General features: G+C 40.0%; 1 protein-coding gene across 1 annotated transcript in view; it reads left to right on the top strand.

Annotated features, from left to right (window-relative positions):
• Window positions 1-16,987, top strand: part of LOC125314004 (F-box protein At5g03100-like) — a 37,673-nt gene extending 20,686 nt beyond the window's left edge. Inside the window, exons 3-4 of the mRNA XM_048275462.1 lie at window positions 5,352-5,363; window positions 16,903-16,987. Coding sequence (XP_048131419.1) covers window positions 5,352-5,363; window positions 16,903-16,980 — 90 coding nt within the window. The 3' untranslated portion in view covers window positions 16,981-16,987. The remainder of the gene's footprint in view (window positions 1-5,351; window positions 5,364-16,902) is intronic.
• Window positions 16,988-18,435: the final 1,448 nt, after the last annotated feature.

The following is an 18,435-nucleotide window of genomic DNA, read 5'->3' as shown; positions in this document are numbered from 1 at the left end:
AAATGTCAAGCCCCGACTGATGCTCTCCCACACCTCCCAAGTACTTAGATTTGTCGGATCTATCCTGATTATCCGTAGCATGCTCCTGCCCATTAATAGTGTTAGTTATTGATTACGAAGCATGCACGTTTGAAAGATAGTAAATTCATTCACACTTTTGGTTAAACTACTTATCAAGTCTTTGGCAAGTTGAAAGGCAGACTAAACCACAATATGCAAATAAAATTAGAAATAAGATAAAATTTTAAATAGTTTCGCACATCAGAAAAGCAAACAGAGTGGTGAAATCCAATGAGTAAAATGCCATTCTTCCTGAAGAAGATGAATCAGCTAGAAATGACAGCTGCTTCTCTGCTTCACCCTTTTCCTCATCGAGTTGTTCAGGTTTGGCAATGGCTCCATTGCAGTCCCTCTCTTAAGTGGCCACTTTTCTGGCTGCAATAGTAGGGGCAGAATACAGAATGCTCAATGGAGAGAAGCTGATGATGCAATGATTACAAAATTTGCTGCCTGTATGAAAACACATTGGTTGCACCTCATTGCATCCAGTGTAACTAATGCAAGATGTGACATTTCCAATTATGTTCATGTTAACTACATTCAGTACGAGGAAAGTTCAAAACTTCATCCTATACAATAATCAACAACTCGTGGGAAACTGAATTCTCCATCAAATTGTTACAACATGGGAAATCTATTGCAGTAAAGCTGTTTTATTTTTCATCAATGCTATTAGACACAATCAAGTCCATGAAACAAATATGAAATGGTTTCCCCTAGATTGCATTATAACTGGGGAAGGAAATTGAATGAACGGAATGCAGTTATGAAAAAGGTTATTAGCGATTCACTTGATATTGCGCAATTAATTTACATCTGTTATGCAATACCAATCTATTATATCACATAGTATGATTTCATTGGATGAAATTCACAATCACGATCCACGATCCACAGACTTAATTTTTAGATTCATGACTCATTTTCCAAGTGACAACTAAGGGCGACCCTAAGTGGTAATCATGTCATATCAAAATTTTGGCTACCGACTTAACAGTTGCCACAATTGATAGACAAATATTGCTCTGGGTTCAAAGTTCAAACCGCAAAACACAAAATCATGCATGTAGTCTATCTAACTATACAATAGTGCCAACTTGATTGAAAACCTGAACTATCATGACCTGCTTATATTTAGTTCAGTAAGTTCTCCAATAACAAATCATACATGAATTTTGTTTCCATGGTTTTACAAATTACAATATGATCACACCATATAAATATAACATCTCAAGTAAACCGGGGATTTTGTAAGCTTACGGCTGGTTTCTTTTCAAACTTATTTGACATTGATGAAGAAATGCATATTGTACATAAGCCGTGTCGGTCATAAGCTATGATGTTTCCCTGAACTCACATGGCATGATAAGGCTACTGAGAGTTAAAGAAGTGCCTCGTTTGTCTCAAGAGATTGTCCGCTTCCGCAAATTCCGAAGACAAACAAGACAAAGGAAAGCCCGTGTAATTTTTAACTCTAGAATAGACAGGTAGCTTTGGATTTTTTATGTTCCAATGGATTTTCGGGTCAACAAAAAGTACTAAAATGAATGAATCATGGGATGAGTTTTGGCAGATGCGTACCATGGCCTAGGTGTAGTCAAAGGAATCAAAATTTATCGATAGCTCCTCCAAATTAGGAGAACTTGCTAGCAGCTTTGCTATACCAGGAAAATCCCATTTCTCCACTCGTGCATGCAGAGTCAGACACTTGCAATTGGGCAAAGAAAATGGCACCACCTTCAACCTCCGCCGCAAGTGAGAGAACCCAAGCATATTGAAGAGGCAACGTATAAGAATAAGATTATTTACTCTTCTTTATAAGTACAGTTACAAAAACCCAGCAAGTTTATGCTTGAGAACTATCTTGTTTCCCACCAGAATGGTAAATTGAGTGATGCCAAAGCTTTCGAGTGTTGAAGTAACAGAGTTTACATATTCATTCTATTTTAATTAAGAATTTACAATTACCTTTTGGAATCACGATTATGCACTACTGAGCGGGATACAGACTGACCCAACACCAGCTGCTTTTTCCTTGGTCTTTTGGTAGTTATTCTGAAGGCACGATGTACATTTGCACCGCTAGACATTAGGCAGAGTAGCAAACGATGGGAACCAGATTCCAGTGTGATAAAATTTAGTATGAACTTCCTCAACTCCAGGAAGAGGGACCATGAACTATCCATAAATATGAACCCAAGTTGGCCGAATGAAACAATTTGCTAACCCGAAGGCACCAATTACCAATCAAAAGCTAGTCGCGTTCTGCAGCTTCTGAAGCAGTCCCTCAACCAGGCTGCAGTACCCGGGTAACACTCAAAAGAATATGGAACAGAACAATCAATTCGGCTTTGGAAATCCTCACGTCTCATAAAAAAGCTCAACTCAGCCTCAACCAAGGAAGAGGCTTTAATTACCAGCTGCCTCATCATACCAAAAGACCCTCTCAAACGCAGCGACAGCAAAAGAGGACTCAAAATCTCCCATGGGAAACCCTCATCAAGTGCATACCAAAAGCAGCGATCTACCACAATTTCCCTCAAACCTCTCGGACAAGGCTTAACGTTTTGCTTCAAACCGTGGCATTCCTCCAACCTAAGCTACTCCAGAGGCTGTCCACGGACGGGGCGCCCTTCCAGGGAAAGGAGACGGTGAAGGTCTGGGGTGGCGATCCACCACCGCCTCGACAAGACGTAGGATCGGACGACGAGCGAGGAGAAGATGTGGTGGACCACCGGGTCGGGCAAGGTGTTGATGCGATCGGCACCGTCGCCCAGGCTTCGCACCGGAGAATTTCCGCGCCTTTTAAATGCGAGCGGCTACTATACGTTGGATCACGAGTTCAAATATAAGGTACGGATTCTACAATGGACGATTCGCGCCGAATCTAGAGCTTGAAAATTCTTGATCCCGGCTACTCCGAAACTTTAGAAATCTTCGTTATAGATCATTTGTAGCCAAAGCCACGTTCATAATGAAATATGGCAGGTAAAATTATCAAAACAATCGTGGCCGTATTGTAATTGTATCAATTCAGTATTAAATCTTTTTTTGTATCAATTCATTTCTAGACATTTTATATTTGTATCAATTCAATGTATTTAACAAGCCGGAGCTGACGTGGCAATTTTTTATTTTGATATATTTCAAATTTTTAGTTATTTTTAATAATTTTTTTAATCTCCTTCCAGCTGATCCAAACCTTAAAAAAGAAAAAGACAAAAAAATATTATTAAGAAATAAGTCAAAATTCATTTTATTTCTATATCGATTTCTATAGCTCCCGATTTGATTCCAAAGTTATGATCCGCTTCCGCTTTATCGCCGATACCACAACACGTGCGACGTTCGGATCGATTCAAAATGTCTAAGAGAGTCCGTGATTGAAGGGTTTTATAGTATGCCGCTCGAATTTTTTGGCTCCGAATATGCTTTTATTGCGTTTGATCGACGGATTTGCCCTCACAGGCTGTAGACTAAATGGAACATCATCATCAAGATGGCGTGATATCATAGTGCATGCTACGGTTTGTAAAAGCAGCCTTTTAAGAATGGCATAGTTGGTTAAGTAGGACCGACACCGACACGACACGACACGACACGCCGACCGTCATTTCTCAAAAAATAAAGAATTTCGATATGTTGGGACACGTTGCATATTAAATATGTATTTTCATATATACAAGTTTCTTCTTTTTCTGTTAGGGATTCACGATTAGTTTTTTTTTTCTTTGCCGCCTTTATATATTAAATTTTAGGGTGGCTGGATCTATGACTTAACTATGCATATTTTTAATAAATTTATATTTTGACCCATAATTTATTGAAAATACTTAAATTGACTCCATACGCATCACAATGGCATGTCGGAATGTTGGACTCACGTATCACCGGCGTGTCCGGAGTGCTGACCACTTGTCGGTCATGTCGGAGAGTGCGAGAGTGTCGGGAGAGTGTCGATGAGTGTTGGATATAACATGGAGGCTCCGGAGAGTGTCGGTGTTTTGTAGGTACTTTGTGCAGAATTCTCCACTCCTGAAAAGGCTAGCCATATGCAGCGTAAAATCCAAGAATATTGTGATATTTGATCTGTTTCCGAATCTGCGTACCGTTCCATCCGAATCTGCGTACCGTTCCATATATGCTTTGGCATTCAGCCTCACGTCATCTACATTCGGGCTTCTACCATGAAGCTGCTGAAATATAATCAAGTCTCCCGATCCCATTTATGTTTCACACACGTTTGCGTTTAACAACATGAATGGGTTGGCATGTAAAAGAGTAGAGATGCTCAGTAGCTGCATGAAAATAAGGATCTGATCCTTGATTCATTCGACAAGCTTGTTTGTTCTATGTTTTTTTTTTTTTTTCCTACTGAATGTCGCAACTATGTTATTGCAACTGTTAATTAGCTCTGACAAAGCTCCTGTCAACGTGTGATTTTGGTCAAAATCTTACCAGGATTTTCAAGACCTATGCTACCTTAATAAAAAGCAATTTTGGTGCAGAGGAAAAGAGCTTTATTGTGGGGGCAAATCATCTCAGAAGGGTTGAAATTGTTGGTTTCCAATTTGACTTGGTGAAATCAAAGCCGTTGCTTGCATTGGCTAAATTTCTTTTTCGAGAAGGTAATTAGATTGGAGAAGATGATAATTGATGCCAAATTAAGGACGTTGCGTCGAGGAGTACCTGTTGACCCTCATGATCTTTGGGATTATATCGAGGTGATTCATTCGCGAAATGCTGAAGCTATAGATTACAGTTTCAATGGACTCCCTTATAACACACCCCTAAATTGAATGGCATAGGTACTCTCGAGTCGGGTATAAAATTGCTTGTCTCTTTCTGTGCCACTTTTGATGGTGTTGGATAACCAAGTATGTTGACACTATAAGTTGGAATCAAGAAATGCTTCGACGTGGCTTCATTTCCAGTTTTCGCGCTTGGGATTTCATTTGGATCGAGCTTATCTGAGTTTCATGGGCAATTGTTCCTTTTGAACAGGTTTGCAAGCACTTGGTTAAAGTCCTTAGTTTCCATTCTCTTTTGAGTTTTGTCTAGTTTAATGATGCAGACTGCTTAACGGAACTGCACAACAAGACCAATGTGTTTGTTCAATGGTTTGATTGTCCAAAGAAAGTCGTGGGATGGCTATGAATTGCGACATATCGCACGCTTCTTATTGCTCCAACGCCTATGGCTTCTGAAAAAGCTGAGGCTATCTATAACCATTGTTAAAAGAGAGGTATTGTGAGAAGCGGCAAAAAGAGAGACAACGTAAGAAGACCTGCGGTGACACTCTTGGGTCACCAATGTACTTCACTACGTTTTATTTCCAAGCTGTTTTGATAATGAGGATGACATGTTTATATTTTGTTGTTTTCATATTTTTTTGGTAGTTCGAGTAGATTGCATTCAACATCACTGCCTTCCTTTCCTTCTCTAAGGCTTGCCTCATCCCCCTGATGTTTCAAAAAGCATTACCAAACATGCACGCTAATTTGGAACCAAATAAAACGATTCTAAAACTTCCTACCCGATTGACCCAGCAATTGAAAATCCTTCACTGCAGCCAAGTAAGACATTTTGCAGCAGCATAACGAATCGCACTTCTAAAGCACTTTTTTCTTTGTCGAACATGCAAATCACCATGTCACCAGAACAGCGCAAGCAACTTGTAGACTCATAGTCAAAGAGTACGTTTCAAAAAGAATCCTATCAGTATCATTTACATTGTGGCTTCTATGGTCTTATTCACTGAGCATCTTTGAAAGACAAAGAACACCTTTCAAAACGAGGACTGCAGAACCAACATCAAACGCTTCAGATTCTGCCTCGCTGCTGCTTCCAATAACTCCTCCTTTTTTCTACTTGCCTTTCTGCTCGTCATGCTGAACGCCTTGTAAAATAATCAGTTCAGCATTCGTTGAAGCTCTTGGGAGGCATAGGAGTTGCTGGTAGAACTCAAGCAATTTGCCAGGATTAACAAGCTTTTCTCTCGATTCATGCCGTCGTTTAGCTTTTAGGACCTACTTCTCCAATGCGAGTGCATCACCCAGCAAATACTTCACCAAGTAAAGCACCCATTTTAGCTCTAGACAGTCGGTGTCTAACCCAACAATCTCAACCCTCTTTAGCTGTTGAGCCAGACCGACACACAACTTCTGACAGCAATAATCCTCTTCATCACCGTTTCCAAACACTGAATCACACTTGACCTGCAAATGGATAGCAAAACTAAGTTCTTAGTATGAAACTTGATGAGCTTAGACATTTTAAACAGCAACAACAGGACATCAACCACCCTGTGGTGATAAATTGCATGTACCTAATTCACCAACTAAGATATCAGCTGAAAATAAATACAACAGAGATCAACTTTCCCTCTTAACTCTCCCCTCAATTAAAGTCTTTAAACTGTTCTCAAAGCTAGCCGTAAAAGCCCATTTATGTATAAAGGTAACTTTTGTTAATCAACCATTCATCATGGATATGAAAAGCATAATGTGTGATGTTTCACTGGATGCGTATGGCATAATAATGCTACTCAGAGTTAAAAAGCGCCTCATTTGTCTCAAGAAATTATCCACTTTCGCAATATTTTAAGATAAAGAAGACAAGGAAAGGGCCACGTATTTTTTTTAATCTAGAACAGACAAGTTTCTAATTGATAGTAGTCCCACATAGGTCAGCAAATAGAGAAAGAGAGGGGCACATCCTTATAAAATGGGCCTCAAATCAGGGTAGTGAGCCGGATGGGCTGGTGTGCTCTATGGCCCGTGGTGTTGGGGCAAAATTTTGATTTTAAAGTACGGGTAGCACGAGTGTTCGCGAGTTGGAGTGTATTCTACCGTGTCCCAGCAAATTTTCGCGTGTCCGAGTAACATTGGTATTATCAATGACCTCTCACAAAGACACGACGTGCTAGCATTTCCAACGACCTCACACAAGACACGACGTGCTAGCATTTCCAACGACCTCTCACACAAACAAAATGAACAAACAACCAGCAAATGCTTCCTGTGATTTTTATTTTATTTTATGGGACATCAAATTTTAGTCTTACCAAAATTTCAATGGATTGCTGAACCTCTAATGGTCAAAAATTCTACTAAAGCTCTATAAGATGACAACGTATCTTTGAAACCAACAAATGTATCTTTGAAACTAACAACCAAACCAACAAACAACAGGATGTATATGTCACATGCAAATCGCACCTGGAGACACCAGCTCCCTATCACCACCAACAAACAACAAGTCGTATATGTCACATGCAAATCGCACCTGGAGACACCAGCTCCCTATCACCAATTTCGTGACGTGACATCTGTGGAGAAGCACCTTCACTAAATTGCCATAAGTCTCATCGATTATAGTACTAGTCATGTAGAAAATCCAGCTTGGCCTAAACTAAAAGACTTTTTCATCCACTGCGAACTTCTCCGTAGAGGAATTGCCCAATAGGCGCAAGTTTAGAATGTGGGGAGCCGAAATACTCAGGATTGGACGTTTATCGCATTCAAACATGTGAGAATCTATAAGCATCTCTCTGAAACCTTTGGTTGGAACCACGACGCACGATAAGTCTCGATAGCTTTTCAATTCCAGAAATTGAAGAATAGGGCGGCCCCTCGGAAGACTCGCCAACACATCGTTCTTGAGCTCCCCAAATTGAATGGACAATCTTTTCAGAGAAGGCAAATCAACAAAATCCAATGTAGAAAAATCTGCTTGCGCGATAGACACTCGCAAATCCACCATCGTGCTGGAGCAAAACAAAGAACCGGGTAAACGATACATGCTACAACGCCGGAACAAAAGGGATACAGACACCTCTTCCACGCCGTGGCTCACTAAATATTCGAGCCATCTATCGAGAATTGAATCAATCAATGGGGACCCAAGGTGCGTGGAGGATGAATTTCCTCACCTAAGGTGCGGTGCAGAGCACCCTATCGACGAAATCCACGAAATTGGAGTACCACTGGCTGCTGCCCCGACATAGAAAGAAATCCATGCACGGGTTGAAGGTCCAAGCGGAATGCCACCACTTGGACAAAACGCTGGTCTTGATAGCATCAACTGTGCTCATGAAAGACAGGATATGACCGATTAAGTGGTTAGGTAATCCACTAATGTAGTCAAGGTTCAAGATTTCATTTTTGATGGAGATGAAGTTCCCTGGCCATGTTCTTGAAACAGTTGGGAGACGAAGGGAGAGGAGAGAATTTGCAAAACAAGACAGAGTGGGGAGACGATGGAATGGCATAGTGAGAATCAGAGACAACAGAATCGTCCCGTTGAAGTAAAGATTAATTGCTGATTTGAATTTTCAAATCCTAATTTCTTCAAACAATTTCAATTTTTTGCATATAATCAATGAAGTATAAGCGAGCTGCATAGAGCTTCAACGGCCAAACTCTTCAAGACCCACGTGCACGGGCACGGGTCCGCGAGTGTATCCGAACAACGAGTTTTGTAAGTAATGCTATTTTTAGGATAACTAAATGAGTTTATTGGGAAATTAATTTAAATAAAGTCTTCTGCATGCATAGTTTTAATGAGAAAAGGATTACTTATTAGGGGTTTTCTAGTTGGGGCATGTTTTTCCTTGGTTGTCAAAGCAAAATAGCTTTTCCACGAACAATTGTAATTGAAGTTCCGTTTTTGGAGACAAATAAATTAGCATAAAAATGAGCGCTTATAGAATGTGACATTTTGTGGGGTCAAGGCGTGGTTTATTATGTTAATAGTAGGGGATTGAAAAGATTTAAATTCAGGACTTCCTAATCGGATACCATGTAAGATTTTATGGGATTATTGCTAATTTTTTTCATTTGGTAATTTTCTTGTTTTAGTTCGAGCTATTAATAGCACCACGTAGCGGGCAGGTTAATGCATTTTCAAAATTTATTATTCTTAAATTCGAATTACTCTAAAAGGAATTATCATAACAATTTCTCAACTATAAAGGGTTCGCTCTTTCCCTTCGCCGAAATCAAACAAGGGCAAATTTAAAGGCATCAAATGGTGCGTAATCTTTTGTTTTCCCGTGAGAATATTAGGTTATTTTCTTTTTCTTTTTCTTTCTCAGCAGTGATTTGGCTTTTGGAGCAATGATAGCATTGTTCTTGGGCTTTCATTAGGTCGCTTGATGGAATTTGGTTTCTCAATAGTCACGGGACAATGCACCAATGTTCTATTTAGTAACGTTTCTATTTCTCCGATTCTGCTTTTCGGAACAAAAAAGAATCAAAAACATGTTTGGTAATACAAATAATTTTGAATTTGAATCTTTTGGACAAAAAATAAAAACAAAAAGAAAGTTGATTTTGAAAAAAAAAATAACACTTTTCAAAATCACGAAAAAGAACAAAATCTCAGTTCTTTTTTTTTTTTTAAATTAAGTCCACGTGGACTTTTGAACTTTTAAAAAATTAAAATTATATTTGAAAATTTACTAACAACTAATTTTTTATATTTAAAAATGAAAATTAAAATTTAACATAAAATTAAAAACTTAAAAGGGGAAATTAAAAATTTTAAAAATCAAAAGAATGAAAAAAAAATCAAAAGATAAAAAATGAGGGAAATTTTAAAAAAAATTAAAAAAGTTTAAAAAAGTTTGAAAAAACATTTTAATTTTTTTAAAAAAGAAGAAATGTATTTCTATTCGGAAACAGAAATTTTATGTAGTTATCAAACGCATACTAATTCTCTCAAAGTCATATGTAGAATGGAATAAAAAAATATGATTCTAATTAGAATCACTTATTTGGAATGCCAAATAGGCCCTTAAGTGCGTTCATATTGTAAGTTTGTTTTGGGACAATGGCGGTGCATGCAGATTTTTACTGCCATAAAAATGACAAGTCAAACATAATGCCTCAGCTCGGATCGGAGGGCTAACAGGGGTGGATTTAACACTAGCTAGCGTTTTTTTTAGATAAAAAAAAATGCTTGTAGTAGATTTGAGATTGACTATAAATGTTGGAATTAACTCGGGATGAAGATACTGAACATCATGGCAAAAGATGAGCGATAGAATTGGAACCGGATGAGACAAATATCAAGGTTTGACAGAGATAAAATAGCAGTTGCACAATAAGAGAAATGTAAATAGATAGAGAATCCGAAATTAGTTAAACTGTCAAAGTGCAAAGACGATTATCAATCGCGAGACCAAAAGAAATGGCAAGTTTATATCCGGCCTCAGGCTAAAATTCACAAACTACGTATGTTCATGCAATCTGCTGTTAAAAGTGAATTGGGAGAGTTCTAGTAGTTGTTTACCGCAAATTCGGAGCGGGGTCTGCAAGTTGTACGAATAACTTCTCCAAGTGCGGGGAACTTTCGAATATCTTCACGACACTATGAACTCCCTCAAGGTCCGCCGACATTCTAAGGATGGAAGAAACACTTCTCTTGCCTCCCTTAACGACAGCACCTAAGCATGTCAATTGTGGAAACTAATCACTTGTAACTCCTTCAAGCACTAAAGAAGTTCATTCATAAGACATGCGTATAGTTCCAACCATCTCTCACTATAGGCGACAGACCAAACAACCAGCAGATGCTTCTCAAGAAAATCTTTTTATGGCACAACAGATTTTAGTCTTATCAAAGTTTGAATGTACTTTTAGATCCATAATGGTGATATATAAGATGTGTATAAGTCCAATTACAAAAAGGAAAAAACAATCTCATTCCACAAAAGTTCCACTGAATCTCTATAAGATGACTATGTTTCATTGAATAAACGATTATGAGCATGGCATATCAAGCCAACAAACAATAATACAATCAGTCCTAAGCAAATGGCACAGTTGGTAATGCTTTCCGCAACTTGAATTAGAACCGACGGGGCTCAAAATTAATTAAATTGGCTCGTAGGCACCAGCTCCCTATCACCAATGTCATGAGACCAAAAGAAATGACAAGTTTATATCCGGCCTAAGGCTGAAATTCACAAACTATGTATGTTCATGCAATCTGCTGTTAAAAGTGAATTGGGAGAGTTCTAGTAGTTGTTTACTGCAAATTCAGAACCTGGTGTGCAAGTTGTACGAATAACTTCTCCAAGCGCGGGGAACTTTTGAGTATCTTCACTATACTATGAACTCCCTCATGGTCCGCCGCAACGTGGAACATCGGATGCCGCCATTCTAAGGATGGAAGAAACACTTCTCTCGCCTCCCTTAACGACAGCACCTAAGCATGTCAATTGTGCAAACTAATCACTTTTAACTCCTTCAAGCACTAAAGAAGTTCATTCATAAGACATACGTATAGTTCCAACCATATCTCACTATGGGCGACGGACCAAATAAATGAGCAAACAACCAGCAGATGCTTCTCAAGAAAATCTTTTTATGGTACAACAGATTTTAGTCTTATCAAAGTTTGAATGTATTGTTAGATCCATAATGGCGATATATAAGATGTGTATAAGTCCAATTACAAAAAGGAAAAAACAATCTCATTCCGCAAAAGTTCCACTAAATCTCTATAAGATGACTATGTTTCATTGAATAAACGATTATGAGCATGGCATATCAAGCCAACAAAAAATAATACAATCAGTCCTAAGCAAATGGTACAGTTGGTAATTCTGTCCGCAACTTGAATTAGAACCGACAGGGCTCAAAATTAATTAAATTGACTTGCAAGCACCAGCTCCCTATGTGACGCCTTGGAAATTCGTAGTCCGTAAATTGCCCGAATTCAATAAAAGGAAGAAAATTGGATTTTAGTCGATACAAAATTTCGGATTGCAAGGACGAAAGTGACGAATTTTGGATGATTCCCGAAATATCGTTCGGTTTCGATTGAGTCTCAAAATCTCAGTCGCCGCGACTTAGGATTTTAATCCCCGCGCCTAGACTTTTTCTTGACCGAACCTAGCCCGTGAAAATCCAAATTTTATTCCCAATCGGTTGAGCCAAAAATTCGATCGGTCTTGATTTATCAAAAGGCCGTTTCACCCTCGGATATTATGCATATAAGACAAAAATATTTAAACTTGATGAGACCCGTGGACCCCACTTGCCATTAATTCCCCCTACCTACCAGTCAAATCTGGTCAACTCAGCCCTCTCTCTCTCTCTCTCTCTCTCTCTCTCTCTCTCTTGTGTCTGCCTTTCCCCTGTTCTTCGCGCGGCAGCCACCCCCACCGAAGCCACCATCCACCTCTTTCCTTGGCTGTTTTTGCGTTGCCACCACCGTCGAACACCAACAGCATCCTTCGCCTGCCTCTGCTCGCCACTTCGCCTCCTTCGACGGCCGTCCGCGCCATCGCGAAGCCGCCGGGCAGCCCGCAGAAGTCCCGGCAACCCCCTGCTCTATTTCACGTTCGTGGGCCACCCAAGTTGCATCGATCGCCTAGGCCACTCCCGACCACCACCAACCGCCGTGCCGTCGTCCTCCACCCTCACTACAGCCCCCTCGACCGCATCTTGCCGCTCGTTCCCACCGGACAGCCGTGAGTTGCCCCACGAAGCTGCTGGAAGTCGATCGTCGCCCGTAGAGCCTCGAAACCACCCCGGAACCGATTCCCCTGTTTTGCCCGGAGCCGCCCTGTTCTCGCACGGGTTCTATCCAGCCTGCCGCCTCGCGCCGCCTCCAGCCCTTATCGGCGCCACCAGCCGCAAGCCCGGAGACCCCTCAACCTTGGTCGAGCTTTCCCCCAACTTTGGACCCTCGAACCCCCCCTCAAAACAGCTTGTTTTCCCCCGCTCTAGCCACGCCCTTGTTCTGTGATCTATTGTTCATCGCCGGCCACCATTGTTCCGGCCAACTCCGGCCACCGACCGCCACCCTTGAGCCTCGTGCCGCTATCTCGAGGTGTTGCCAAGTCTTTCGGGCCATCCTTGACCGAGTTGGAGCCCGAAGCTTGATTTGGGCCGCGAGTTGCCATTAGTCATCGTCGCGGGCTGGGCCGAGTTCGTGTCGTCACCGCTCGAGTTGAGATCGCCCGAACTAATTTTATTGTGAGTTAGCCCCTAACTCTTGGTTAGGATGCTAATTGCATTCAAAATTAGTTTAATTAGCTAATTAGGGTGTTTATGTAGATTAATTATGGTCGGGCTAGATAGAAACGTGGTTTAGGGTAAATGACTGTAATTAGTTAAGATTAGTCGATTAGCTAGGTTGTCTATGGCTAATTGGTGAGTAGAATTGATTGATTTGACTACTTGTGTTAATTAACCGTGAGCTAGTGATAGGTCAGAGACGAGTGCGCGATTGATCATCAATTGGAATTGACATTGGAATTAAAAATCGATCGGCTACAATTGATTAATCGATCCTTGAATTGCTGGGTGTGAATGTTGGGTGTATAAGTCTATTAGAAAAAAAAAAATAAAACTCATCCGGCAAAAGTTTCACTCAATTTCTATAATTATCTTATAAGATAATTAAACTAACAATTTATGAGCATGGTCTCATCAAGCCTACTAAAATAACACAATCAGACCTAAGCAAATGGCACAATCGGCAATGTCCTGCTGCAACTTGAACTAGAACCGACAGGATTCAAGATTAATTAAATTGGCTCGCACCCGAAGGCACCGGCTCCCTATCACCAATGTCGTTACATGATGCAGTCTCTCGAGAAGCCCCTTTACAATATCCACACAAACCTTAGCCTTATCGTTTTCGAAAATTTGTATTTCAAAATTTAACTCGGCTTCAACCAAAGAAGATACTTCATCTAGTATGTACTCTCCTAACTCTCCCTCAAAATCTGTCTCACAATAATCGCCCAATAGACGCAATTTGAGAAGATGAGGAGCTGAAATTTTCAAAATCGGAACTTGAGCACGATGAAATCCGTGACAATCGATCACCAGCTCTCTCAAACATCTTGATTCGACTATAATGCGGTTGAAGCCCACGCAGTAATCCAAGTGAAGGAACTCTAGAGCAGGGCTGCCCCTCAAAACTTGCATCATGGTGTCATCCTCCAACTCCGCATCTCCAATGTGCAATCTCTTCAGCGACGACCAATTCACAGTAGCAATCTTCGAAAAACAGCAACGGGACAAGTGAGAACTCACCAGCGTAGTGCAGCGAAAAAAGAACTGCGGCAACGCATAAATGCTGTCCTTACGCAGGGTCACCTCTTCGAGGTCGTGCCCGACAATGAAGTCGAGCCACCTATCAATGGTTGGCGCAACAACAGAGTCGAGCCCCCGATCAACAGCAAAGATGAAGCTTTTCACCTTAATTGCGGTGCAGCGCAACAGCACGGCGTCCATGAAAGCCATGAAACGCTCCAACATCATGCTACTATGGCGATGATGGCGGCCGGGCATAGAGAAAGATATATGTGGATTAGCGGTCCAAGAGGAACGCCATCGCTTGGACAAGACACTAGTTCTGATGGCGTCTTTTGTCGTCAAGAAGGAGAAGATATGGAGGATGATGGCGTCGGGCAATTGGCTGATGTAATCCACTGAGTTTCGGGTTTCATCTCGACCCAAAGGAGGAGATGGTCGTGGACGTTTCGGTAGGCAAGATGGATTGGCGGAGAATTCTATTATGGCCATGGATGGAGGATTCTTCGAGCGTTTGCCTTTAGCTGCGGACTAAGATGAAGTGTTTAGGTTAGCAAAACAAAAGGAGAGAACTATATATAGATATCGCTTAGGTTAAAGGATTTGTGTCACGGTTGCTGCTGCTAGAGGGCAACACCCCGTACCATTTAATTTTCCCTTTTTTGTACTATATTGATTTTTTTTTTCAAGTGTCCAGCTATTGTCGCGCAATATGAGCTCCATGTGGTGTCCCCATTAAACTTTTTCCCGTATGAATATTTCAAAAGAAATTGGTACAATGATTTTTCGCGCAACATGAGCTCCATAGCCATCGCTAGGGTGTTGAAAATATTCAAACCAGATGAGACCGAGCCCGTTAACACCAAAAGTTGGCATGGGCTTCGGGTAGTCGGAGCGCCCACAAGAGCGATGCGTTGTCTAAAGGCCCATAGGGAAACATGTATTGGTGGCCAATAGCATGGCAAATTGATGCTCGGTTAAGCAAAAAGTCGGGATTGGTACGACACACCGACACACGAGTGGAGCGGATGAGTCATTACTTCAAACCATCTAAAGATAAGAAGAGCGATTACCGAAGCCAATTCGAGAATTTAGGGATAGGATGTACAAAAGTAGCCCCAGTCGATGGTTATAGTTTGTGCTATGGTATACATAGTCAAAGATAACTCTTTGTAGGAGACCTTCAATCATCCAATAATCAATAAAACTTATTGTTTTGCTCTGCATTTTATCTTACTTGAAATTTATTTTATATGCATTTATCTTTATTGCACAATTTATCTTTCAGTTATTTACTTTACTTTTTGTCCAAAATCGCCACAAGAACCTGTTTAATCTTCAAATTCGAAGGCTCTACACATTCGGTGAAAGATCTTTCGTCACGGACATTTCCGGCGAAATAGGACTCTTCTTCAGTGTCGCAATGCTTTATATAACAAATTATCGTGGGGTATTTAGCGACTGGCAGTGGATGATTTTTAAATCAATGGCTGATATTGCCTATGTATTGAACAATTGATATTTAATCATATTGTCCATTGATTCATGATTCGCACGATAACTTTTTCTCGAAAGTGGACACGCATTGTATGTTGGGAGCACGCAGTAGAAGTTCAACATCTTTGCTTTGAGTGATCACCGAAAGGAAGCCCAAGTCAATGCCGGTCAACATATCCAGTTGAATGTTAAGGTCTTCTCGATCGAATATGCAGAGTTGAGTGATGATTTCCTTGGGCGAATCTTCAGGGGAAGTCTTGTTTTAGAGCCCCTTGAGTTGCGCAGGTGTTGGCGCCTGAAGAACATTATAATAGATTCATTAAGTACGAAGAAGAAGCGGGTACTCATCGGCCTCAACATAAATTTCTCTTAAGTGCAGAAAATTGTCCGAAACTCCGTCAGTCTACTTAACATTTGTGCAAGGACAACACTAAGCTGCTTGAGTTCGTGTATTAACGTAAGTGCAGTATTGTACTGGAGATTCTTTTGCTGCCATGTAGCGTTCGGATCTTGAACTAAGAGTTTGGCAATAAGCACCAAGAAAGAGAACATGTTTTGTATGTGTAGAAGAGTTTGAGAACTTAAATTAAAACAAAACTAGGGTTTGTTCCTTTCAATGAAAGTGTTTTCCGAGAATTTATTTACCAAACTTCGCTCGTTTGGTTCTTTAAAAGTGACTTAGTCAATGAAAAACACTTTCCGAAATTATTCATCTCGAATTTTTTAATATTCTATTTTCTATTTTATTTATATATTTTCCTACTTTTTATTTTTTAAATATTTTTATTTTTTTCTCTTTTTCTTTTTCTTCTTCCTCTGCCGGTCGGCTTGCCTCGGCAACAACCGACGACCGATTACGAACATGGGCCGGCAAGCTCGAGGCTCGCTAGATCCCACAAGTTTGAGCTTGCCTGTGGTCGCTATTGGCCGGTCGGGATGGAGGGAGAAAGAAAACGAAAGGAAAATATGAAAATACTTTCAAATTTTGATTTTTTTTAACATGAAATTGAAATAATTTTTAAAATGAGATTCAAATACGAGAAACCATTTTTGGTCACATATCACCAAATATATGAAAAATAACCAATTTCTAGGAAAATGATTTCACGGAAACTTATTTTGTTTTTCATGGAGTTTTTCCCCAATCAAACCCATCCTAACTAGCATCCGCAATGGACAAATGGAAGTTGCTCATTTGAAATTTTAGTGAGCCGATGCTGTATTTTTTCTGTGGATCCGCATCTAATGTGAAGTAAGGTTCTTAAATAAGCTATCTATGTGCAGATTAAGCTTGATGAAGAATCTAAAGAACATTTTAACTTTGACGAAGAAGATTTTTATGATCATGGAACGGGAACTTTGAATGTTTGGCGAAACATCTCAAGAGAGAAGGCATCATCGGATTTGTAGCTAATAGCTGTAGGCAAAACATCTGCTCGGCCCGATTAAGAGGATGCATTAGTGCAGAAGAAGTTGATTATGCAGGCCGAATTGCCCACACGACATGAATTGCGAATAAATTGAGTTTTGCTAGTTCTTTTCAAGCCTATTATAACTCTGTTGTTAGACTTAAATGATCAAGATGTTAATTATCCCAATTCATTAATGCGATTCTTATTACACTTGGCAAACAACAATTTACTGCAAAAACTGTTAATAGTTCCTCATTTGTGTGGTTGTGTTCGTTAAAAAAATTGTTGGCATATTTGGAGTACGATGATTTCTTTTTCTTTTTCTTTTTAATTATCTCTACTGGTTACTACATTTGAGATATTTCGGTTACTTGTATTCATTCGAAATCCTTATAGAAGTGTCGTTGGATTTGATTTTGCCGACCCAACTTTGTAAGTTGTCAATGTTACGTTCGCATTTAGTTGAAATAAATCATAGAAATGACATCATGTATAAAATAAATTGCTAATTCCACGCATGGCATTCTTCAGTCTTGACCTTGCCGATGGGAGAAGAAATATTTGACTTTCCTATCTATCAGCTTGTTTGATCTGTTATACACTACTATGATATTAGGATTTAATCATCATGAAATCAAAACTGATTAAAAAGAGTTTCGAGCTTGCCGATGTTATTCTTAGATCATCTTGTGAAACGACTAGAAGTAATCTTTCCCGTATTTGTTTTGAGCTTAGTTTATCTTCATAAGATTATTATTGGGATAAGTACACCATGAGTGCCATAACTTGTGTACGGCGTTCACTTGAGTGCTATAACTTTCAAAACGTTCACTTAAGTGCCATAACTTTCAAAAATCATTCACTTGAGTGTCACGTCGGAGCAAAATTGTAACGCCCTGAAAATTGGGCGACCATAATAGTAAAATCTGGTCTATGGAACGACTAGAAAATATAATTTGATGCCCAAGATCGGCTATTAAGAAATTAGGAATCGGAAATTGGAAATTTCCGAGATCTTACTCGAATTGAAATAAATTCCGATTAAATGAGTAACTGCGTCTTAGAATTAGAAAATTTCATATTAATCCTCGTTCAGGCTAATTGGACTCGAGTTCGGATTAAATAAACCTCCATCGGGTTTCCGGACGCCCGAATTACCTAGGGTGTGAAATTACCGTAACACCCCCGGCCAAAGTGTGAAATTACGAAAATGCCCCTAGGGTTTTATGAACTAATGGACAAGGACATTAATTTAGTGGGACCCACCTAGCCAGCTCAGCCCTTAACCATTTTTTCCATATCTCTCTCGTTTTCTCTCTCTCACACGTAACACCCCCCTCCCATTTAACCGACTTGCTGCAGACCCTTTTCTTCTTGGCATTTCTTCATTTTCTGGCGACAACTCC

This window comes from Rhodamnia argentea, chromosome 3 (genome assembly GCF_020921035.1).
Source record: "Rhodamnia argentea isolate NSW1041297 chromosome 3, ASM2092103v1, whole genome shotgun sequence".
NCBI classification, from domain to species: Eukaryota; Viridiplantae; Streptophyta; class Magnoliopsida; order Myrtales; family Myrtaceae; genus Rhodamnia; species Rhodamnia argentea.
The sequence above is the reverse complement of the archived record's forward strand: the minus strand, read 5'-3'. Positions and strand labels throughout refer to the sequence as shown.